At 39.9% G+C, this 26,296-nt stretch overlaps 1 protein-coding gene across 3 annotated transcripts; it reads left to right on the top strand.

The window, feature by feature from the left end:
• The first annotated feature begins 652 nt into the window (after positions 1 to 652).
• ano5b (anoctamin 5b) lies at positions 653 to 24,781 on the top strand. Of its 3 annotated transcripts, XM_061276486.1 has the most exons (21): positions 672 to 1,012; positions 6,253 to 6,297; positions 13,149 to 13,213; positions 15,855 to 15,962; positions 17,055 to 17,123; positions 17,310 to 17,594; positions 17,687 to 17,806; positions 17,952 to 18,067; positions 18,167 to 18,301; positions 18,437 to 18,542; positions 18,706 to 18,766; positions 19,507 to 19,658; positions 19,756 to 19,830; positions 19,914 to 20,139; positions 20,233 to 20,411; positions 20,516 to 20,613; positions 21,526 to 21,656; positions 21,791 to 21,996; positions 22,110 to 22,297; positions 23,007 to 23,112; positions 23,218 to 24,781. In XM_061276486.1, exons 1-21 carry the CDS (start codon positions 937 to 939, stop codon positions 23,440 to 23,442), a joined length of 2,772 nt encoding a protein of 923 aa, XP_061132470.1. In that variant the 5' UTR covers positions 672 to 936; the 3' UTR covers positions 23,443 to 24,781. The 3 variants fall into 3 exon arrangements, 2 of the variants coding, with proteins under 2 accessions (XP_061132470.1, XP_061132471.1); XR_009714175.1 differs by lacking the exon at positions 23,218 to 24,781 and having other exon boundaries at positions 653 to 1,012; positions 22,110 to 22,403; XM_061276487.1 differs by lacking the exon at positions 6,253 to 6,297 and having other exon boundaries at positions 682 to 1,012.
• Positions 24,782 to 26,296: the final 1,515 nt, after the last annotated feature.

The following is a 26,296-nucleotide window of genomic DNA, read 5'->3' as shown; positions in this document are numbered from 1 at the left end:
CAATCAAAACCAGCTAAACCAGCAAGGTCCCAATTATCGGATGTCTCCCGTCTTAAATAAAAAAGATATCTTGAATGATGTGTATTGGGTGTTATTAATAGATATTTTTCTTCCCTGATCTACATTGGGAAATGGTCAGGACCGGCCATAAATGTTAAACATGTTAAAAAATACTGGATTCATGATGGCAAATCCTAGAGCTGGATATGTTTTGTAATATGAATATGTAATCTTATGCCTCCATATTTATGCCTCACACACTTAAATAGAGGGGCTCTTATATTATCAATGGACGTAGTCTTTCAGCTTAAACATAAAACGAGTTTGCCACAGTCACACCGGCCACAAGTGCGCATGTTTAATTAATACCCATTTGAGACGTCAACAAGCACAATATTAATAAACCACTTCATACCGACAGATAAAAGTTAAATGTAGATGTAGTCAGACCAGGAAAATATGGTGCACTATCTGAAGAGGCCACAAGATGCCGGTATTGCGCACAAATTAATTCCCGTCGTTTCGTCGGCACCTCGTGGTCCTTAAAGTCTTTTTCTCAGGAGACGTTGCCTTTTTTAACCTGTGCCCGGACCACTGCCGATTTATAACCCACATTTCTTTTCTGTATTTTGTTTTACACTCACACTCACTGTCTATTTCTCGCACAAGTTGATGCAGAGGTACATTGAGCCGATGCAAAGCTCCTTTGCCACTCCCCTTTTATGAGTACCTTCATTACTCAGGCAGCGTCTGGGAGCAAGAAGGGATCACTTACATCTCTCCTCTTTTCAAACGTGCTAAAGATGCCTGCCGCCTTCTTTTATTGACGGTGTGCGTGCATGGTGGAGGCTTGGTCGAGCCGACAGTGCCTCAGTGGCATCACCGGTCCGTGGCTTCCTGTCACAGCCGCTGTGACTGAACACACGGTTGGCCGCAATGAGGAGAATAACGGGCAAGGCGAGGGATGAAACTTTGATCGAGCTGCAGGGCACCGGAGACGTTCACACGGGAGGTAGGCCCATTTGGTTTTGCATCCTTGTCGGTTCTTCTTTTCTTTTAGTTTATCATTTATGTCAAGAAAGCATGCCATATGCACATCAAAGCCATTTTTCCATTAATAAGTCAACCGCAAATAAACATAAAAGCCGACTTCATAACGTTAGCGTAAAACAGTCAGATATAAAAACACGTCAAAACTTCCAATTACTTTGTAGGAATTCCAGTGCAAACATATTAACATAGTCGTGCAAGTGTACTTTGTGCTTTCTCTGATCAGCTCAGCTTCTATTGATCTTATGCAAATAGTCTGAAAATGTACTGGACTTGCAACTAAGGCTGTTTCTATTTTTATTCTTGGTTCAACGTGTGTCATTTCAAAACATACAGTGGGGTGACCCTGAAAGGTGTTTCCATAACTAAAACGGTGTTTTTACAGAGATTGATCATTCGATAAAACAATGTACTTCAAACTAGGGAAAATTGTATTTTTGCCATTCATATTTAATAGGATACTTCTTCAGTGACGGTCAAGTCGTCAGTGTGTCTTTACCAGACCCTAAACCACTTTCATTGTGGCCTGAAACCATAAGGGACATTTTACTCAGTATGCTTTCAGATGTTGGCTCGTAGAAGATTAATTGCCGTACCATTATTTTTGCCCTAATGGTCCCTGTATTGTTTCACTCTCTTCATTATGTCCCTTATACTAAGTACCCGCCTAAGTAAGATTACCTTCTAAGCATTCGCAAATAATAACACATATGTAGCCACATATGTTCACATTGAACTGTTATGACCATGCAAGAGCATTACAGTGATCCCTCGCTACTTCGCATTTCGTTTATCGCGGCTTCACTACATCGCGGATTTCTTTTTTTCCAAATTAAAAAAAACATTTAAAAGTCAAAATAAAACTTCTAAATTGAGGAAACATGTGTCTAACTTTTAGGACAATGTAGTATTGTTCCAAATGTTCGTTTACATTCCTTTAGAAGTTCGTTTTCGCGTGTTAGCGCGATCGTGAATTAGCATCTTTCCGCTAACTTGTTAGCCTGCCCAGTACTTCTCATGTTATTTTTAGTATAGTTGATCACTTCACATGCTTTGATATCTTTGTCTTGAATATATTCAAAACATGAAAAATAGAGAGAGAAAATCAAAGTAATTAACACTTTAAAGCGCCATATCCTCTGGACATGTCCTCTGTCACCAGGATGACATAAAGGACGAGAAATTTGATTGATGGATTTAATGATTTGGAGTGATACAAATGGTTTGATAATATTGTTGTTTATGTGACGATTATTTAAAATATAGTTTATATATCGTTGTATGGGCCTGTGGAATAATTTGAACTGCGGCGCAGCACACGGCATTGTTGACAAAGGACGATCGATGGATTTAATGAATTGGAGTGACAGATGGTTTTATAAACGTGTTATTTATGTAATATTTTTTTTAAATAACTGAATGTTACATCAGGCCCGTTCTCAGCTCCTCGTTTGTGTTTGTCACGTTAGCATACCGTATCGTTTAGCCTGTTGTTGCTCGTTCATGTCTGTTCTTGGTGTTGGATTTTGTCGAATAAATTGCCCCCCAAAATGCAACTTATACTCCGGAGCGACTTATATATGGTTTTTTTTTCACTTTTTTGGGCATTTTATGGCTGGTGCGATTTATACTCCGGAGCGACTTATAGTCCGAAAATTACGGTAGTGAGGCGCATCCAGAATTTGCTGATTCGATTGCAATAAATATAGACATCAACTTGTTTCCAGCACTAAATTGCATTTATTGAGTGCTTAATAAAGAGATGTGTGTTTACATCAGGTCTGCGGTGGGTTGATAGACTGCACTTGTGCCGTGGCGTTGTTGAGGCGCTTATCAGAGCAGACCTTCAGCCACATTTGAAAGGGGAGGAAGATGTCTGTCCTCACGTTCCTCTGGCTCTGTTTTGACTGTGGTACCTTGTTCACAGCTGCCCAAACATGGATTTACAGACTTGACTGACAGACTAATGTATTTTTTAGTACAGTGAAACTTTTAATGTTGAACACGGTCTATTCTGTAATGCTAACTTGGAATCTGTGTTTGGGGAGACACTGACTCAAAGCAACTTATTCCTTAGGAAATAATGTAAATTTAATCAATCCATTTCATGGTATTACGTTTCCATGATAGAACCTCTATTAGCTATTCGGGCAATGTTTTTTGTTTTCTCTTGCATATTGAAACATGTTCTTTGTGCCAACACTAGCTGGGTTTCCATTACAATTTTTCGCAAAATAAAAGCAATATTTCCACAATTTCAATGAGGTGGATTTGCTACCCGTAGGCGTTTCCATTTGATAAAGTTTGGCTTCTGAAGCGTAATTCTTGTAACGTCTCGTCTCAGAATATTTCGTAAGTCTCGTGAAATCCTTTTATGAGACTTGTGACGGGATGAAATTGTTGACAGGTAAACTGGTCTGTCCACACGTGGAATTTATCCCTTCATGGTGGCTGCCGGCCTGGGCCCAGGGATGACCCTCTGCCATAACGCTCAGACCGGTATGCTTCCCCCGGCCGGCTCTGGGTCATCCTGGAAAGGAGTGGGGCCTTGGTGGCACGGCGAGGGCTCGGGTTTCTGTCTCTGTCGCACCACGGCACTCTACAGCGCTCCCCTGCCAGGACCTCTCCGCTACCCTCGGGGCTGCGGCACAGTGCTCGCTGAGCCCTCGACTCAGAAGGGGCCCCTTCGGCACTGGTGTGACCTGCTCTCAGTGCAACCCGGATGAGGACCGGCCCACTAGCATGTGTCAGTGGTCCGTGGCAATGTTCGTGTTGAGATGGTCCAGATCGGCAGAGTTGCCCCGGAAACCCCTGTTCCCTCTGGTTCCGTCCAACCAGCGCTCGTCACTATGGTTGCTGGAGTGGCTGAAGTACTCGGTTTCACCCTTTGAACACGACTGGGCGGGGTCACATGACTATAGTGGAAATGCGAAAATTGGTTTCATTACACTTGTGCAATATACTTCCATTTTGACACATCTCAAAAACCACCTCATGAGAGCGTTTGAAGTCATTTGCAACATTTGAGTGTTTTTAATTTCTATTTCTACTACCAGTTTGATAATGTGCATTTGTATTTCGCGCAGTCCTTAGGACAAGAATAAGACACCTGCTTTAGATACTTATTCTACTGAATTGTTAACATTGCCTGTGCAGTTTGAATTCTTTTTTTGTGTCTATTTGGTCTAGTCTGTAGAAATTCGAATTATACTACGACAGAGAGTTTCGACAGGTTGTACTCTACAGGCCAATTTCTCTTAGCAGAGTCAACCTGAGCGTAGGCTCACTATCAGCACTTCATGAAGAATGAAAATAAACGAAAGAACATAGATTTTACAATTGTTTTACCATTGCCTTGAATTCATAACATCAAGTAATTTAAAAAAATAAAATTTAAATAAATAGAATAAGTATAAAATATAAATTTAAAATATAAAATAAAACTAAATATTAGTATAAGTATAAAAGAACAATCTGATATATGCTGTCTACTATGCAGATGTAATATATAAAAAAAGAAATCTGATAGACATACTTATTCAATACAACTTTACTCAGTGAAATGTTGATTAGCAGACGCAAAGAAGCAGTAAACTTTTATCTGTCTATTTATTTAAATGTTCCCCCAAAATTTTAATCTCCCCTCTGGAGGCGACATTGGCATCCATATTTTTTCCTTTTATTGCTAAATAGTTATTTGTCTATTGATTGGAGGCTGAAACAGTGACAAACCCTGCCTCTCTTGGGAATTGCTCTCCCTGAGTCATAATACATCTAGTTTTATAAAATCCCTTCGCTTTTGAGGGTTCTTCAAAGCTATTATTGATTTCTATTTGGATGCTTCCTTCAAAGCTGATCTCACTCTCCTATCTGCATCCAGATGAAGTCATCACCCAGTTGGAGTAGAAACAGAGCCAATGAGTTGCCATGGAAACTGACCCTGTAATTGTATTACCCATGTGATGAAGGCACGATACTAAATCACACATAAAAAGCCAACTCTTTCTTCTCAGTCCCACATGCTGCACTCATTCATCTTTAAAATAACATGCTCCGAACCTTGCTACATGATTATATGAGCCTCGGTCACTCTCCCAGCAGATGCATTAAACTGAGGAAAACGAATAAATACTATGTCAGCAAATAACTTTGAAATGATAATTCATTTGTGGAAAGGCAGGATGAAGACTTCCTAAATGTGATTATAATAGAACCTAATCTGCATCTCCAGGCGTTCCTTGGAAACGGCTATAGACTTCATGCACATCATGTCTGCAACCACGACTGACATGCTATTTCGACTCTTGTAACTTGTGTCTTGCAAAGATAAGACTCTGTCTTTTCTTTCTTGAACATGGATTCTTGGATTAGGGAGTCACGCGCTTTTTGTCAAGGAAACCTCTGACTGATTAAAGAAAATTATACTTTATTCCTTGTGAAAATGCTTTGTGAGCACTGCGAGTGCATTTTAAGCACTTTACCTTGTTTCTTAAAGCTCTACATTAAAATAACACCATTTAGGGTTCTTCATAGATGCATCATTGAAATTTTCAACAGAAACTCATCAGCAATTTGTTGAAAGATCTTAATACTTTTATTTTACACTTGAACACTCGGATCATACATTGCTCGTTCAGATGGATTTAAAGTTTCGTGCTAACCTTACTAACCTCATACATGTGCTACTATAATGTAACGTGTGAATTTCTTGCACATTTGTCATCTTTACTTAGAGGAAGTTAAATCTGTTCCGAATAGTATTACTTCCCCTGTTTTGTTATTACACAATGCCAAGCTGTGGTTGTTCAAGTGGCAGACAACTCCTGTCTAATTTTAAAAATGAAGCAGCTACACATGAGCGGCTATGGGTGCTACAGACTCCCACACAGCCTACCTAAATCTTCCCCATCATGAAATGAATTATACGTTATACTCACGAGATTGACTGTACTCTGTTTGGTTGAGTCTGTGGCTCTTTCCTTTTCAAGTTGAATTGTTTTGGTTCTTTCCAGCAATTCTAATACGATTCCCGTCGGCGAGAAAACACTGCAGAACAACATTCTGTCTTTCTTCTTTAATTTATCCAAACTTACCTGAGGCATTATTGAAAACAAGACCGATGTTCACCAGCATTTAAAAACATGCTTGTTTACTCCCCACTGACAGCATGAGAACACTAATGCGTATATCTGCTCCCTTAAGATGGTCCCGCTGTGCTGACTGCATTCAGGATCAACCTGCACACAGGTACGGGCAGATCCGAGGCTTAATGTGATGCCTGTCTGTCCGTCCTTTCATTACTTTCCTCCCCTTGTCTCATTTCATATATTTGTCCCCATGACGGCAAGCTGTGCTTAGTAGTTTAGCATAACTCTGCTTCTGTGTGGCTGTTATTTCTGCACTGGTATGTGTGCTAATCACACCCAGAAGGGTCTTTGCCTCTTTGCTGTTTCAGCCTCCATATTGGCCCTCAACTGCAGGTTGTACAGTTTGCTGCGTTCATGGCTGCACAGAAATGCATGTATATGTGCTCTATTCAGGCATGATAACATGAATAATGAGGCGATACATGTTTTTCAACCATCAGAGAATTTGTTAGTGTTGACGCTAACAAATGTGCTCGTTCCTCCATTCACAGCATTTGTTCAAAAGCTGACTTATGTATTCCACACTGAGAGACATGGAAGATGTGACCAGGGATTGACAGTGCTAACACCTTTATTATAATACCATATTTTCCGCACTATAAGGCTCACCTAAAAACCTCCAATTTTCTCAAAAGCCGACAGTGCGCCTCATAATCCGGTGCGCCTTATATATGGACCAATAATGAGCCACTACAGCAGGCGTGTCCAAATATATGGATTTATATATGGACAAAGTTTTAAAATGGGCCATTCAATAAAGGTGCGCCTTATAATCCGGTGCGCCTTATAGTGCGGAAAACACGGTACACTTTTATGTAACACCATTCCATACCATAGTGACTAAAAGTGGTTATTGTTGAGATTTTCTATCATGCATATGAAAACTGCACAAAACTGCTTCTAGTCTCATATCACAAATTCTGGTGATGTGGTTTGGTTGTCTTGCAATTATAGAAAACCGACCCCTGGTCACTGCGGTAACGACGCCGCTTTATAAATTATATTGCTTATTAATGCTGTTGTAACCATGACTGACTTTTTAAAACAACACCGAAAACAATTACTTGTGAATATGCATCATCATAAAGTAGATGTGGATGTTACAAAATACAATAAATGTACAAAAACTATTATCAAATATTTCATAAATACTACCCAACCCTGTGTTAATTTCCCCTGCATAAAACCATTAGTCTTGTTTTGAAACTTGTATTAATATTAGATTTGGTGCTTTGAAAGAACTGTGAAGAATGGGGTTGTTAACTTCCCAACGGTGCAGATTTCCTGGCCAGAGGCAATCAGCATACAAATGAAACTTTAATCAAGTTATGTTTTTTTTTTATTCGGGCAAAGTTCTTGAAAGAGAAAATGTACAGTCACTTTCTTCACCAACTTCTATGATTACCAAAGTGGGCATGTGAGATGTTGGCCTGTGTGCTTTCCCCCAGGAACATCACGTGGGACGTGCTGTCTCAGGCTCGCGGTCGGATATCAATGATGGGTCTGAGACGCAGTGTTTCTATAACATTTCAACAAAGCTCCGTCATTTATATAATAATAACATTGGTCAACTGAAATAAATGACTTGTTTCCAAATGATTCAGTTCTGTTGCATACTTTGGTTTTCATACATAAAAGACGAGACAAACCATTGATAATATAAAATGAGAATACTCTCCATACTATATGCAGAATCAAATGTGTGCAAAATCAGAAAGAATAGACTGCAGCATTACGAAACTGTATACATACTGCGCCTGGATATGAGTGAACAAATAAATAATGTATAAAAAGTTATGGATGGGCTATTTAGAGCAGTTTGGCAGCAGCAGAAAGCATGGAGCTGAGGTTCTAGTCCATTACCCATCTGGAGTAAAGAAGACTGTTATTGAATAAATGCATGATTATTGTAATGGTGTCCTGCGTTGGGTTATGGACAATTTCCACCACAGATGATAAGATTTACTTTCCCACGGAATACCCCAGCTGTCTTTACCAGCCTGTCCAATTTCCTCTTGTCAGCAGCTGGAATGCTGCTGCCCCAACAGCCTGAATTGAGTCATAGAAGGTGGGAGGGCTCCCTCAGAATGGAGTTTCTGCTGTGGCCTGTTCCAGTGCCTGTCTAATTTATTGTTGAAGTGACCTCTAGTGTGTCTTTTTATGTCCTTTCCCTGTATGCCTACCTACGTCGAAGGAGTGCTGCAGGTATATATGGATAATATATGGAAAGCAATGCCTAGGTATGCTTTTATTTTGAAGTTGTTTTGTGAAGCGTGCCGTGGCATAACAGCGGACTTTCCTTCTCTTCCAGATTTCATTTAATAGCACTTTTGCTACGATGTCTTGAAATAAGATTCAATTGCTAATTAAGTGCGCTAAAAAATTACTTATCACGGTGACACTATTGTTGGGCGCCTGATGCTATCATTTAGCGGCGGCTCCAGCTTTAGCTGCTCGGTGCCAAACCAGTCATAAAAACCTCCTTGTTATTTTTACCAACTGAAAAACAAAGATGTGATTTATAAATGAGTACCGTTTTTTCCATGTATAATGCGCAAAATTTAACTAATTTATTGTCCTAGAATCTGGGGTGCGCATTATACATGGGTCCAATTTTTTTTTTTTTTTTATCCGGATATCATACGGAGGCCGTCATTACAGATGCACTTTCTTCTCTGCTGTTCACTTCAAACACGCTCCATACGAACACAATGCTCTCGTATCAGACGCTTGCTCGATCACCTGCTCGTTTGCTGTCACAATGTACCCTACACAAATACGAAACATTTCTTCGCTATTGAGTTTGCTAGCGCATGTGCAGTGATACTGACCGGCAGAATAACATCCGGTTGTTCCCAAAGATGATATTTTTTCTGAAATAATTTCACGTTTACAGACTTAAGTAGGAGTCAAAATTTGGGTGCGTATTATACATGGGTACAGGCTTTTTTCCAGCATCAACATGCCATTTTTAGGTTGCGTATTATACATGGGGGCGCATTATACATGGAAAAAAACGGTAAGTTTTTTTGCAAGTACCTCAAATTTGTGGTGCATTTTGAACTCCCAACCAAATGGACATTAATATTTATGGTGTGTAGCTCTTTGCCTCACACTTCTAGAGCGGACAGCCTTTATAAACCTGGTTTCACCTTGAGGGAATTCCACTGATTCTCCACATCATTCCATTCTGACTTAATAACAAGACTGAGAACTCAGTCTGGAAAAACATTAGCCCTCTGACATATGTATGTGTGGCTTTTGCTGACAGCAGCCTTATAAAACATGAATAAAAATAAAATTCCAACTGAGCAGATAACATGAACTTTATTAATACCCCACCCTAGAGAAAGAACTGTACTAATTGCGCATTAAAAAACTGCTGCGACAAAGTATCACAAAAACAAGATGACAGGGTGCTGATCACTCTAACTCAAGACTTGTCGTTTGTGCCTCATATTTTGTTTGCAATTGTATGTTGCACCCTAATTAACCACCTAGGACAAGTTCATTTATCAGGATCCTATGGACCAGGAGACTCAGTTGTTACATCTCTAGCTACATAATCTCTCGACCATTAGTACAGAAGAGTTCCAATTTTAATTTCACACAAGATAAAATAGAACAAATCTCATTTTGTTAATCTAAAAAAAAAATTGTGACCTTATTGAGATCACAACAATCTCCAGTGAAGGCTTTATTCCACCAAGCCAAATACTAGTGGAAGTCAAAATTTAAGAAATGTTTCTGTTAAAAACAGTTCTGTCCACCTGAAAATGAAATATACTGTGTTATTATCACGTCTTGTCTTGCTGTTTCCGTCGAATCGTTCTGTTAAGTCTCTGTTAGTCTGTCTCTGTTAAGTCTCTGTTAGCCCGTCCTGTTTGCCAGTCCTGTTGTGCCGTCCTGTTAGTTCCTGCCGATTAGTCCTACCATGCACTCCTGCTTGTTTGTTCCCCTCACCCTCTCCTCCACCACCCTTTTCCATTCAATAAACCCTGGTCCAAGCTGCATTTGGTCACCCTGCTCCATTCCACCCGTGACGATTATCCAGATTTTTAAAACCGTTTGCACATCTCTCCATAATGTCTGACATGCTTTCAGTAGCATAAAATCAAGAATAACATATCATATTAAACAGAATTATCCTCCTTATCTAAAAACTGGAGAATTGTATATGCCAATTATGAGAAGTTATTGCAATATTACCTCATGCTGATCTTTGCCACCACTGGTGCTTTGGCTTAAGAGCATGGCCCGTAACATTTTGACTTAATTCTCCTTCACTGACGTGTGGTGGAGAAACTTGGAGAAACTTGCATGGGGCGAGTATTGTGTAAATCCTTCATATTCTGTCACTACATTCAGAACCGCTCTCTTGCAGACACGTCCAGAAAATATTAGTTGAGTAATTTCACACTTGATGGGTGAGCAAGTACTCGAGCTGAGGGACCCAAATATTTGCTGCCTGAGACCAAGTAAAACATCTTTGTTTTTCTGAACTAATGCTGGATTAGAATTTCTTAATTACATTGTATTTCTATTTCTTTGAAACTGTTTATAAACATGATTATTGACATTGTGAAATGACCCTAGTCTTCTGTATAGTTGCCCCCTCCGTGGAAGGAGCTACACTGCTGGCCCTTTGCTCCTATTTGCTCAACCCAGATAACTGTCTGTGTACATGTCACGTGAGCTCATAAAAGGAAAAAAAATCGACCGCAGTCAAAAATACAACTGACATTTCTTCCCATGATCCCAGTGATGTGTTGTTGTTTGTCCTCAGGGATTCTTCTGCTCTTATTGACGACACATTTCTATTCCTCTAGTGTCTTCATAGATATTACACAGAAATACCCTTTTCTATTGGCCCCCAATGCTGTCTGACATATTTTTATCCAATCAGACGCTGCTGCCTGAAGAAGGCATAGGATTGTCCTTTGCAGGCTGAGTTCACGTGGGACTTGTGGCCACTGCAGAGCCGCATTTGCTCAGCCCCTCCCCCTCGCCGTCTTCATGCACGTTCCAACCTCCCCCACAGGAAGTGCCGTGTTCCCAGCATTCAAGAATAAAAGAGAGCGGCAGACAGCAAGCAGCAGTGCCTGCCACGCTGGCCTGCTGGAATGCAGTGTGTCATCGTAGTGCAGACAGACAGGAGCACGTGTTGCATTCATTCCTTATCGCAACTTCTGAGCATCCCTATATTTTCTCCTCACCAGAATTATGAATGTTATTTATAGACCTAGTTAGGTTGGCAGAGAGGCATGTGCAGCCATCTTAACCAGGTGGTAACTCTTAAAAGTAGATTTCACCAAAGTTGAGAGCAGCTGTTGTTTCAATAGAGTGGAAAGGCAGTTAGAGATCACATGGCCCCACAGAGTTGAAGTATATGCAGATATATTGAATACATTCCCTGCTTTACAAATAATTACAGTGAATGCATGCTTTTTTGGACCAATTCGTTCCAGTCTTAATATAGTCCTTTAAAAACACATACACGCACGCGTACACACAAACAATCTTTTTAGACAATTGGTCTCAAACATAAGGCCTGGGGGCCAGATACGGCCCACCACATCATATTATGTGGCCCGCAAAGACAAATTTTGCATCAACTTTGTGTCATTACTAAAATTAGAAATTGTCTTCACGTTTTCAAAACAGAAATATTGCTAGCAATTTTTATGACCATTCATCTTTTTAAACATTTTGAACAGTTTTGACTAGTCTCTGATTTCAAAACTAGTTATTCATCAGTTTGCCGTGTAGCCTATACTGTAAATAATATAATGCGTTGAGTGTCATAATGGCCCTCCAAGAGAAACTATGACTACAATGCCCGCGACAAATATGAGTTTTAGAGTATTCCTTACTATTAATAGCAATAATGTGAGTTGTACTTTGCATACAGACTATTGAGCCAATCGCTTTCATGCTTGTACAAAGCTTTGAACTTTGTGTGTTCGAGGAGTAATACATGTAAAATATTGTGGATAGGAGCTCTTGATGAGTCAGTGGCCCCTGCTTTGAGGGATTAAATGATTCCTGAAATGTTTTGAAACAACTGTGTGCCTTTGCACTCTGCACATTATTTTAAGACATAACATTTGTTGTTTTCAGACATGCACTCTGTTTCCTTAAACCCCGCCTCAAAATCCATTTTTATTCCCTGACACAGCTCAAGCCTCTGCACTTGTTTTAGTGTTTTATTTATTTTTATTGTTTTAATTGTTGTTGTTTTTTTAAATGCTGCGACGTTTAACTGTCTTTAATTCAATTTGTAGTTATTTACAACACTTTTTACAACACTGTATTTAGTTCAATTTGTAGTTATTTACAACACTTTTTCAGCTGCCATCACTCAACATTTGAGTTGAGATGAGTCACATTTTTATGATGGCTTGTGCATCTATATCAAGATAATGTATGTAACGGTCACAGAGATGCACAGTCCAAATTAGGGATGGGCGAGTATCCAAAAACGGTATCAACAGCCCTAAGGAAAATTGCTATATTAAATTTATAGGTCTTTATTTGAAACTATCTGACTTTTAAGGGGAAATTTGAAGAATAGAAATACTAGTGTTATCGGCACTTGGTTTCGTTATTGGTGACTACTTAAGCGATCAATACTCGTACTGTGTATAAAGTGGTATCAAACATCCCTAGTCCTAATGGACAATGGTGTTATTAATCATTAGTGCAAATCTTCACAGTAATCTTAATTTTGCAATTAAGGAATTGAAATACAAATATTATTTGATTTTAGTAATACTTCTTTTTATTTTTCCAAATTTTCCTTATCAATTTAGTAGTCTTGCGGGTGGCTTTTGTGTGGTAGATGTATAAAGACTACAATGAATCCCAAAAAGTAATTCATTCAGTTTCATGATGTTGTCAATGAAAAAACCTGATTTACACAATACTAAAAACTACCTTTTTATTCCATAGATGAAAATGGTGGAACTGATGTTAATTCCTTATCGGAGAGAACAACCCTGCCGGGACACACTGAGGTAAGACGTAGTACATATACATCATCAATTCCTTTCCCACTGATGGTATGCAGCTCAGAACACTAGTGCATTTTTTTTCATGAGCTGGACACCACTGAGTGTGAGATTTGGGGCATTATTTCTTCAGAGATGACTATAATGTGGATCAAATTACAATTCAAGCAAATATACATCATTATGTGGTCTTAACATTCAGCTTAGGAGCACTGAATCATAGTCATCAAAGTAGTCATTTTGATACGGTCACATAATTTGCTGTGTAATTTTTTTGACAGCAATTTAGCTGTATAAGAGTACTGGAAGAATACACAGAATAGCCTTTATGTCACAATGAGGGGTTTTACTTGTTCAGTGTGCTTGTGCAGCAGATGCTTGATGGCCTTTGACTGACTCGCCGCTCTCATTGCTGAATCACAAGACTTCAGTTATTCAAAGAGTTCTTGTCATTCTCGAACAAGAGGAAACTAAATATTGATGCTCTGGTGGGAGCCAGCTGCGATGATACATCTTGACTGAAAAGCCTGGTTATTTGACTTCAACCCTCTAATGGAACATTTAATCAGTGCTACTCGGTCAACGATTTTGATGCTCAGGCACTATATCCAGTTAACTTCCACTTGTAGCTTAATATCTCATACAAGAAGGCGTATACGTTGGGTGTGGTGCTCTGATAAACACGGTGGGTGGGGTTTTTAAAACTACCTTCACAGTTGCTCCCCCAGTTATGATATTAACTCCATGGATGGACTTTTACCCTTGCTTTTTCATTCCCCTCTAACCATATAGCGAATGTTTATTCTAATAATATGTTGAGCACTGGACTGCAATATATTTAGGACTCTTTTCGTGCAGTTGTGTTACATCATGAGATGTTGGGTTACGTGTGCAGAAAGGTTTGCACTTATGCTCATAAAAACAGCACTGCAACAAGATGTAGAAATTGTCAAATGCTATCAAACTAGCCAAAATGCTGGGTAAAACAATAATGGCTTTAGTTTATTAGGAGCATAGGGTTGACATCATGCTGTCATGCATTTGTGTGAAACACACATTTCTGTGATTGCGAAGGTCTTTGTGTACTTTAATAATGTAAATAATAATAAATACTACTAATCTAAATATTCTGTTAAGATAAATATTTACTCATGATATCTTAGTATATGAATTAATTGGAACAAAAGAAAGTAGGGAGGAATGAGAAATGCCCAACCATAATTTTTTTCTGAGGTTTCATGTACATTCTCGTATGTCAGAGCAATTGCCAAATAGCATTCAAATGTGCCCCCAGGGACTGTGAGCATTAAACAGGAGTTGATAATGTGCAGAGCAACCTTATCAGACACAACAAGAGAGGTATCCTGGCTCGTCCACCAATATAGACCACTAAAGTAGGTTATCAGAGTTTAGTCAGAGAGCCACTGTGCTGTCTAAATGACGTTGAAGTTGTTACTTGTAGTAATTTCTTTACATATTGTTGATGTCATTTTCTTTGTTTCCCTTCTCGGTTCCCTTTTAACTACAAAGCAATCAACTTTTCAAATCATGTTCCTACTGCGTGCATTGATGGAGTTTTCTTTCTCTTAAGTATTTTTGGAGACATGTGTCGGTGGTGCCACCTGATGACGGTGCTTGGTTGACGTGTTCGTCCGATGACTCGGACTGGTATTAACGCGCGTCTGAGGTTAGACCCCCACCCGCCCAACCTCCCGGTCCGGCTCGGGGTTCTGTTTTTGGGACGTCAGGGGGGGGTTCTGTCACATGCCTGCGTCACCTGACTTCCAGCCACGCCCCCCAATCAAGCTAATCACCAGTACCTACCACGGCTCGTTGGGCCCACTCTACTTAAACTCAGTGAATCAAAGCAGTGGTTGTCAGTTCGTCTCCTTACCCTGCCTGTGATGCCACTGCCCGAACAATTCCCCGTTGTCGACTTCGCTTGTGTTGTGACCCGACCCGACCCGACCCGACTCGACTCGCCTGCCTGTCCTGACTACTCACCTGTACTTGACCCCGTTCTGGTCGCCGCCTTCTTTGACCACCTGCCTACCTCTGACTACGCGCTGTGCTCTTCTGCTCAGCCAGATTGGCAGTCCAGTCTTCCCCTTTCCCCTTTTCAATAAAGGTTCGTGCTACATTTGGTCGCCCCATCTCTGTTCCTGACGTGCTGGTAGAAATGGATGTTTGCACAGTTGTGCGAGTGACCACAGCTGACTTGATTCCCAAAGCTATTGAACCTCTTATTCCTTTTACGTTCAGTGCAGGAGAAACTCCTGGTCTACTTGGCAGCAGCTGGAGTCTATGCAGGACAAAGTGCATTTATGAGGAACTGCAAGAAAATCACTTGCGCATGATGTAAAGTTGGCTGGCTGCTGTGACATTGCCTTCCACCCCCCATTATGCGTTAACGCGTGAAAATCCAGTCACCCCCACCCTACACATACACTCATAGTTGTGGTCAGGGCGGTATTTCAAAATTGTCTTAAAGATCATGAAATGAAGAAGTGTCTGTTTTTACGCCGAGCACATGTCCACCGTCTACAAAAACAGAGCTCTGTATTTTGGAGTAAAATTTCTTTTTTGTTAGTTCCCCATCATGGTAAATGATAACTAACATCTTCCTTTCCTGTCGTTCATCTCATAGACAGAGAAACTGCAACCAAACAAAGACACAGTATTCTTCAGGGATGGAGTGCGAAGAATCGACTTTGTTCTGTCTTACGTGGATGACAAAGATGGAGAGAAAAAACAGGTAACAAAGTTGACTTTCATGCTGTTATCTTACTAAACTGGCACATCAGATGAAGTAGACTGACTTTTGGATGTTAACCTTCACAGTGGCCACAATCTGCTCGTTACATCGCTGCATCAAAATCCGGCAAATTTGACCTTATCCCATCCCAGATTTGTACTTTACACAAAGGCCAGCAAACCAGGAAAAAGATGTATAAATGTGGGCTTAGATAGACAGTAAAGAGGCTAGCAAAATAACAAATTGCCATCAGTTGATGACTCATCATTTTACTGTGACAGTGTAGTAGTGTTAGGCCTGTGCCCAACAAATTTGTTGTTTGCACTTGCACCACCCCCAACCTAGTTGTCAGAGTGCTGTGTGTGTAGATTACAGAAGTAGGCACTGGCACTTCAATGCGCTGCGAGCCTCAACCGATTGTTTAAAACGTGCATGAGATATAAATTATATATTTAAATATTTATTGTCGGACAATAACAAACAACTGCTTTTCTTTCAACTGTGCCTATATCTTTTTAATTTTTGGATCTTTGTGGTGTTACCAAACACATGACGGTGGTGAAAATCCATTTTGTGATAACCTTCACTGGGTGAGCAGAAGCAAAACCCCAAATGAATAATAATGTTGCTCCTTAACTGCTGGATGTGAAACTAAGCAAATTGAAACCTTGCTTAGTCATCAGTTTGAGTCATGTTAACTTGTTTTTGCTGCCCCCCCAGGGGAGTAAGTATTAATCAAGTCTTGTTTAACTGATCTGATCACTAGGGCTACCTCCAGCTTTTATTATTACTACTAGATATAAATATATTTTTCTAATCACTGTTATATTATTATATTGACTGCAACATGCAGTCGTTAAACTGGAATTGGAATGGGTGTGAGGTCCGCTCAAAGTTTTAATAGCACTCACCAAATCTACTGTCAACAATTGTCCTACAGTATTTTTTTAATTTTTTTTTGTATCCCACCACGGCTGTCTAACGTCTTACTTCCTTTTTTATTATTATAAGGAGAAAAGAAAAATGTGGTTAGTTAAGTGCCCCTTCTGCTTTCATTCTTGTGATCTGTGTGATGTGTGTGATTGCCCTTAGGAGAGGAGGAGGGAGTTTGAGGCCAACCTTGAGAAAGCAGGACTGGAATTGGAGACGGAAGACAAATCCGTAAGGGACCACAACACAGAACACTTGCGCCACCTAGAGGACGATATGGAGTGACACAAAATCTTAGTGGCAAAAGACTTAAAGGGGAGGCTCACGCTAAACATGCCACCGCCAATTTGATGGATTAGCCACGGATTTGTTTATGAGGTTCAGAACAAACTCTCTTCCTTCATCTTCTTTTACCAGGACTCTAAAGACCAGAAGACATACTTCTTAAAGATCCATGCTCCATGGGATGTTCTGACCACCTACGCTGACGTCTTGAAGATCAAGGTTCCTTTCAAAGCCAGTGATATCCCTCACGGCCGGGATGTTCCTCTGGAGTGGCTGTCACATCCTTTCCGCTTGCCAGAACACATAATGCACCCTCAACCTGACTATTTTACTTACCCCTTTGACAAAGGCAAGACTGACTTCTTTCTCATTAACGACAAGGACACTTTCTTCCCACCATCCACAAGGAACAGAATTGTGAGTTCTTTTCTCTTTAGAGTGTTCTATATTTGCATAAATAGTTAATGACTTTGCTTTGAATGACTTGGTTTGAATCTTCTTTTCCTCAGGTGTTCTACATCTTAGCTCGATGTCCTTATTATAAAAATGGACAAGAAGACAGAGACAAGACAGGAATCAAGCGCTTACTCAGCAATGGGACGTACACAGCAGCATTCCCACTTCATGATGTAAGCCATGATGGAAAAAAATGTACATGGGCAGATACGTTTTTGTTAAATGTTTTGAATATTAAGCAGTTTAATACTCAGAACTTTAACAAACTGTCTATATTATTGCCATCTTCATTTCCCTGTACATTTCTTTTTCTTTCAGTGCCGTTACTGGAAAAGAGCAAGAAATGCGGAATGTGAGAGTGAGCGCTTCAATTTGTACTCTCACTGGGCCAGGTTTCTCTGCTTTTACAAGGAACAGCCACTTAACCTCATCAGGTATAATATTGGAATAGAACAGTTTGCTAATGTTTACATTTGATTTTGAACTAACCCCAAGAAGTCAGACGAGTTGTTGAAATAAAATTGTGCTCTCAGGAAATACTACGGCGAAAAGATCGGGATTTACTTTGCGTGGCTGGGATTCTACACAGAGATGTTATTCTTTGCTGCTGTCATGGGCTTTATATGTTTCACCTACGGAGTGTTTAGCTATGACGACAACATATCCAGGTTGGTTGGAGAAAAACATTCAAGTACATTCATGCTTTTAAAACCTTTTAAAACTCACAGCGGAATCCAAATCACATAGTAAATACTGACACTCTGTTGTGGAATTTCTTTGACCTTTCCTTTCTCTTCCATTAGCAAAGAAATTTGTGACGCTAATATCGGGGGCAGGATTGTGATGTGTCCATTGTGTGACAAAAAGTGCTCTTTCTGGAAGCTCAACTCTACGTGCCTCTCATCCTGGGTAACTAACTTATTTTGACAGCTGCTGTTTCATGATAATTGACAGTGTGCGAGGAATTAAATATAACTTGCTGAGTCGGCAACATACCGCCATGTCGCTGCTCATTTTGTCATTTCCTGTATTGCTCTAATGAACTGATCCCATTTCATGTTTTTACTTCCAGCAATCCCACCTGTTTGACAATGAGGGAACTGTGTTCTTTGCCATATTCATGGGGATTTGGGGTGAGTAATGCACAATGCCGCGCTAATTGTGTCCAGCTAACCTCAATCTCACCACAACCCTCCCTCCTTCACTGTCAAAGTCTTTTATACTTAGTCATCTAACTAGCTCACATGCTTTTTATGGACAGATCAACTTGCCAGTACGATTATGTTATACTACTGGGTTTTCTGTCTATTGGAGCATACTGCAAGCTTTGGATAGTCTGGAAGGCCTTACAAGGGGCTTTATAAGGATTATGTTTTGAAAATATGTGATATAAGAACCAGCATTAGATACTAAGTCTTAGATATAGCCCTCACTTATGATTTCAGGTTTTGGGTGAAATTTTAGAATAAAGCAGCAAAATTCACAGCGTGTGGTTGACGAACCAATCATTGATCATCGTCCTCGTTTTCATCTAATTTTGAAATCACGAGACCAAAACAACACCTAGCGACTGATGACAGCATAACTGTTTGACACAGCAATATGTTCAGATTTCAGATATCAGGTTTGGCCACTGAGCTTACTGTGTCATCAGTAAATTGAAGAATCACAGAATGGCATAGAAGTAGACATATTGCTCCATTGAGCCAAATCCTTCTGTGTATTTTGCTGTTTAGTGGCTTGTTGGAGAGCTGCAAGTTAAAAAAAAAAGAAAAGTACTGAAACATTAAATATTTGGACATTTGTCTATGAAGGTCATTTGGTGACCAGAGTGAAAAACACTTTACTTCTTTTCTGCAAACACGCTTTACAGTAACTCTCTTTCTGGAGTTCTGGAAGCGTCGTCAAGCCCGGTTGGAGTACGAGTGGGACTTGGTGGACTTTGAAGAGGAACAGCAACAGCTTCAAATTCGTCCCGAGTTTGAAATTAGATGTACAAACAGGAGACTCAACAAGATCACTCAGGTACACCAATAGCTTCGTTCATTTCCATGACAACAGTTATACACAAGCCAGTGCTATCAACACACAGTGTATTAATCAAATACAAATTCTCAACCAGGAAATGGAACCATTTCTTCCTGTCACCAGCAAGTGTGCTCGCTTCTGCCTGTCTGGGGCCACTGTCATCTTCTGGGTATTTGGATGTTTGATGTAAACAATGACCCTGGCCTCATCACACTCGCCCAGCAGCAGTTTGTGTTTGTGTGTTCTTGGCAGATCTCGCTGATCCTGGCCTGCATTATTGGGGTCATAGCGTACAGATTGGCTGTGTATGCTGCCTTTGCGAGTATCATTAAGGACCCCATGAGGAAGATTCAGGTGGTGGGCAGGTTCATAACACCGCAACTGGCCACCTCTGCGACCGCCTCTTGCATCAACTTTGTCCTCATCATGATCCTCAATTTCTTTTATGAGAGGGTGGCTATCTGGATTACTGATATGGGTACAATAACCTCATCATAGTGCCTAAACATTATATATTTGATATTGCTGATATTTATAATGTTGTCTCTGATCATGTGGTTCCTTCCTCCAGAGATCCCAAAGACCCATCTGGAATACGAGAACAGGCTCACCATGAAAATGTTTCTCTTCCAGTTTGTCAACTATTACTCGTCTTGCTTCTACGTGGCTTTCTTTAAGGGCAAATTTGTGGGTTTTCCCGGTGCATACTCATACATGTTTGGGAAGTGGAGCAAATTGAGGAATGAAGAGGTGTGCATATCTGACTTTGAAAACAAAAAGCAGTTTTTTTTTTTTAATAAAATTCAATCTGTTTTTTCCAAATGCCTCGCTTAACAAACTTCTTGCTGTTCTAGTGTGACCCCGGAGGCTGTCTCATAGAGCTGACTACACAGTTGGTGATCGTCATGGCTGGGAAACAACTGTGGGGGAACATCCAGGAAGCCCTGCTGCCGTGCGTTTATGAAATCTGAATTCTATCCTTGTTTTTTCCCCACATTGTATTGTCAGCCTGTTTTCCCCACATTGTATTGTCAGCCAAATTTTCACAGATGACGCATGTGGTCCTTGAAGGCTACCTCGTGCCCGCAGGCCCAATAGTGACCCCTAGTATTCAATAACAAAAATCAAAATGTATTATTAAATACCTTTTAGGCTGAATTTACATGGTAGGTCCAAGTGGCCGATTCAAATTTTATGTCTGCGCCTGCGCCATGTTCTTTTGCCATTCATGCCATGATGCATATCTGATACTGTATGCAACTTAAACCTGAGAGAAAATAATCAGAATTGTGTCAGCTGAAAAAATGATGGTGCAAATCAAGACTGAGCATTAATTCATTTTTGAAGACATTGTTTTGAACGAGAGCTCAAGTGTCTATAGATAAGTGACGAACGATAGTTGACTTTGCTGGGGTCAGAGGTCACATTGGCAAATGTTTATCATACTTTTTAAAATCAACAAACTCGATAGCTTTTTTTTTTCTTTTTCTTAAGTGGTTGCACCCTCTACCTTGTTTTGTCCCACGTGAGCTGTCTTGATGCTCACACTTTCTCATTTAAATGACAGTGCTTTTGCTGCACGTACTTTACTTCAATGCTCTGGACGGCCACATAAAATGAGTTTGACACCAGTGCATTAGCAGGACAACTGTATGTCATCTTTAATATTTTTTTAGATGAATCTATAAAAATGTTCTTTCCAGAAATACTGTACAGCATGTTGTAAATACACCCAACAGTGAGCTCTATTTCTCTGTATTTTTCCCTTGGTAAGAAAACTACGAGACTAAGTATAATGCATTGGAGTTGTGAAAACCCCCAATGATAAACATATACCTTACTAACTATGGTTGGCTTTTGGCAGGTTGATGCGTAACTGGTGGAGTAGCAGAAAGGGGAGGCACCATCCTGAGAACCATTACAGCCGCTGGGAGCAGGACCACGTCCTGCAGAACTTCAGCCAGCTGGGATTGTTCTATGAATACCTAGAGATGGGTAAGATAGCTCAAGTAGTCTGCTCTTCTATTTGATATTTTTAAGATAATCATGCATTCCTGGACTGCTTGATATACATAACTTTGTATTTGTTTTCTCTGTTGTTTCTTTTCATTCTCTCTGGCTCCTCTCAGTGGTCCAGTTTGGTTTCATCACTCTATTTGTTGCATCTTTTCCTTTGGCTCCGCTTCTGGCTCTGTTCAATAACATTCTGGAAATTCGGGTGGACGCCTGGAAGTTCACCACTCAGTTCAGACGACCTGTGGCAGCCAAAGCCAGAAACATTGGAGCTTGGCAGGAGATTCTTAACGCGGTTGCCATATTGTCTGTTGTTACCAATGTGAGTTTGTGTCTCGCACTTAATTCGATACTTCATTTTGCTCATAAACGGTGGAATGAATGCAATTTCCAATGTCTTTCAAACATTCTTGACAGTCTCGTGTGTGATTTCAGGCGTTCATCATGGCGTTCACCTCAGACATGATTCCTCGTATGGTCTACTTGTACGCGACTGGCAAAGGAGCCTCAATGAGGGGTTACGTGAACAATAGCTTGTCGGTATACAACATCTCACAGATCCCCTTCCGCAACATGCCGGAAGAACAGGATAACTGGTTGGATAATTCAACATCTACTTGCAGGTATCAAGCAAACTTAGTCGAGGGTTGTAGTAGTTAGCATGTCAGAGTCAAGAAGGTTCTGAACTAATCTTGGGCTCTCCGGTGTGGACTGGCTGGATTTCTCAAGGTACTCCCACATTCTAGAACATCTACTCTATATGTTAGGTTAATTCATCCATCACTTATGCTGGTCCGGGGCTGGGTCATGGGTCATCAACAGCATAAGGAGAGAAACCCAGCCGTCCCTCTCTCCAGCCACTTGACGCAGCAGGATCCTGAGACATTCCCAAACTGAAAGTTTAAGATCACAACTTGATGAGGAGAAAAGAAGCACAACATCTAGAAAAATCATAGATGCAACAATGAGACCACGTCTAAATTCTGTCCCGAAAAGCTATGAAAAGAATCTGTGCAGCTTTGGTGTAGTCTGACAGTGACATCGGTTGCACTGTGTTAATCAGTTTTTACATTTGTTTTTTTAATGGTTATTCTTAATTGTTTATCGGTGTGAATGTGTTTGTCCATATGCGCCCTGCAATTGGCTGGCACCTTGTTCAGTGCTCCCACCTAAAGTATGCAAGCATAAGTTCTTGCCCATTCACAGAATGGAGACGTAATTTTTATAATTGTGACCACTAATATCGTTCTTTCGACTTACTGATTTCCGATGTCAAAATGGCTGTTGTGAGTTATATGCATACGTCTTCATGGATTTTGTTGGGTTTTACAGATACAGAGATTACCGTTACCCTCCGGGCCACTACAGGGAGTACGCTCACACCATGCAGTTCTGGCATATCCTGGCAGCCAAAATGGCCTTCATTATCACCATGGAAGTAAGACTTTAGCCTTCGTTCAAATAATAGTCAAAGAAGATTTGAATGTTGTGATGAGCTTCAATTGCTTTGAATTGCTTTCAATTGTTTACTCTCCCTCCCCAGCATGTAGTCTTTGTGGTCAAGTTCTTTGTGGCATGGATGATCCCTGATGTGCCTTCAGACGTGAAGGCGCGATTTAAACGCGAACGCTACCTGATTCAGGAGTACCTGCATAACTATGAGGTGGAGAGACTCAAACTCCAGTTGAGTGCCAGCTTCATCACCGAGCCCCTTTCAGAAGAGTCCTCTGTGCCCACCAAGCATGAAGTGCTGTCCGAGTGCCTCTAGCTGCCACTTTACGTATCACAGTGACCAAGCCAAAATTGGACTTTTGAGCTTGTGTAGTTACCTACTGATGATATCCATATGCAAGGGCTTTTGTGTTTAGGCAAAAACAATGCTGGCCTTGTTTCATGGGCATAATTGCCTGCTGTAATGGATTCCTATATTAGGATGTGATCGGACATAGTGAAGAAAGTCATTGCAATCAATATTTTGCATCCGCATCTTAAATGCATGTAGTGTATCTGTGCCATAGAAAATACGAATGGTCGATGTGAAAATTAACAGCAATGAGCAAAACAGTTGTGCAATTCTCCATGTAATGCCTTCTTCCTTTCTGTAGCATTAGATTCTAATAAAAAGCTATATGTATTTATGGATGTGCTTGATAACGTATATGACATAATACCCCTTTAAATAATTGTAATATATGTCTCAGCATGTGGTACTTGTAAAGAGGGTATGAGATAAATGACTGGATTTGTCAGAAAAACTGTATGGTGTTTGGATAGTAGTAATAATGAAAATAAGTTGTGCAAATATGTGTTCTATGTATTTCAGGCTGTCTTACATCCATAAAGATATGGCAAATAAATCTCACTGATCCAAGAAATAAACATTATGCTGCCTAGAAAAAGTATTCATACCACTTAAATTTTTTCCCATTTTGTGATCTTACAATTACATATGTGAATGTATTTTTTTTTTGTGATTGTATGCGATAGACAAAGTAGCACATCATTGTGAAGGGAAACAAAAATGATATACAATTTTTTAAGTTAAATTACTCTTATTATAAAAAAAGAGGTAAGAAGAACGGCATTGTTGAATGACTGTATATCCAAAGAAAGGTGGCGCTATAAAGTATTGATTGGGAAGGGTAAAAACAAATGCTCACTGCATTTTTCAGATTTTTACTTAAAATCTTGAAAACTATCATTTCCATTCCACTTCACTCTTATGTGCTACTTTGTATTGGGCAATCACTAAATCTCCATGGATAACTTTAATGTGTTGTGATTGTGAGGTGGGATAATGTAAAAAAAAAAAATCAAGGGGTTCAAATACTTTTTTATGGCACTGTAGCTAGGCTATAAGAAGATGCTTATGTTACCATATAGGTTTCTTTAAAACTATATAGAAAGAGATTTTTCAGCAGTGGTTAAGGTTTTTTTTTTTTTACTTTGTCCCACTTGAGTTAAAGACTGAAATGAGGACCGACTGACACAATGGCGGAGACTATGGAATCCCGCAACTGTATTTCTATGTTGCTTTGGGACCAATTGTTATATTATCTCTGTCACTGCAGAATAAAAAAACGGAAAAAAAAATCCTGAAATGCCAATGTGTGATGGAAGTTTATTCATTGTGTTTTCTGCACAAATAAAAATACCTATTTTTTCTTGTGAAATTAGTAGTTATTTTATAATCTATCATTTTATTATTATTATATACTATTATTAGTTATCTTCTATTGATGCATATTGTAGCTCAAAACTTCAAACATCAGCTCTCCCCATGCTTTCTTTTTTGCAGTATGAATTTGTTTATCGCCACCTGGCTTCAACCAATAAAGATGCAGAAGAACACAACAGTTTTCGAAGAGCAAAGTGATCTGATTACAATTTTAAGGTTGGTGGTTCAAATCTTCACTCTGGCCTGTGAGGTTTGGATGTACTGTTTGTGCCCCACATCACAAAAACATGCATGTAGGTTGATTGAAGACTTTAAATTGACCATTTGAATGTGAATGGTTCAAATGTGATCTCTGAGTGGCGATCAAGGCCTCAGCTGGATCAGTCTCCATGCAAACCAACACCCTCCCTACGACACTAATGAGGACAAGTAGGATTGAAACTGGATGGATGGATGGATGGATGGATGGATGGATGGATGGATGGATGGATGGATGGATGGATGGATGGATGGATGGATGGATGGATGGATGGATGGATGGATGGATGGATGGATGGATGGATGGATGGATGGATTTGCAACGACATTTTTATGCTACAAATCTGGCGATTAAACTATCACTCACAAATGGTTATGCACTCTAATTTCTATTATACATTTATCATTGCACTTTTATGTATTATTATAAATCAACAATCATAGGTCAACAATTTTAAATTCGAAGAATAAGGAGTGTGTCGTAACAAACCAATAACCTCGTTAGTGTTTACTGATGTTATTTTTATGACCACCAGGTGGTGGTCTTTACCCATAAATGAAAATCTTCCGCCCCCGTCATGTCTCATATGTAGCTTCACAAACTATTACATATATGTCAATACTGAATTATCTCGCCAAATGAATATTGTTATTGATTGTTAATATTATCACTGTTAGTTTGTATATATTTTTAAATACATACAATATGTATATATTTTGTGTTTGTGTGTGCGTGTGTGCGTGTGTTCGCATGCATAAATGCATGAGTGGTGTTCAATTTTTTTCCCAAGTAAAAAAAAAAGATAAGTACTAAAACATTTTCCCCACTTCGTTTTTTTTAATCGCACAATTTGTTCATGTATCGTGGTTGTCTGGGAGATGAACATGTGGTGAGACACATACATTATTGATAGATTCCTACGCGGAGCAGGGGAGGTGGTTGGAGGGAAAATCTACTCTTGCTCATTCGGTTTCCATGGCACCGCCCTTGGGGGCTGCAACTACCAAATAGGGGATTTCTACCCTTATATGTTTGCGAGTTAATTGTGCGTTTTGATGTTTTTTTCACATTCAATTAAAATCATCACAATAAAATCGCACCATGCCTGGAAGCAACATATAGAAAACGGCTCAAATTATTCGTAAAATACCGTTACTACGTTATAAACACATGAATAACTGGGGG

The sequence above is a fragment of the Syngnathus typhle genome, linkage group LG4, assembly GCF_033458585.1.
Source record: "Syngnathus typhle isolate RoL2023-S1 ecotype Sweden linkage group LG4, RoL_Styp_1.0, whole genome shotgun sequence".
NCBI classification, from domain to species: domain Eukaryota; kingdom Metazoa; phylum Chordata; class Actinopteri; order Syngnathiformes; family Syngnathidae; genus Syngnathus; species Syngnathus typhle.
Note: the sequence above shows the minus strand (reverse complement) of the source record. Positions and strands in the feature narration are given on the sequence as shown.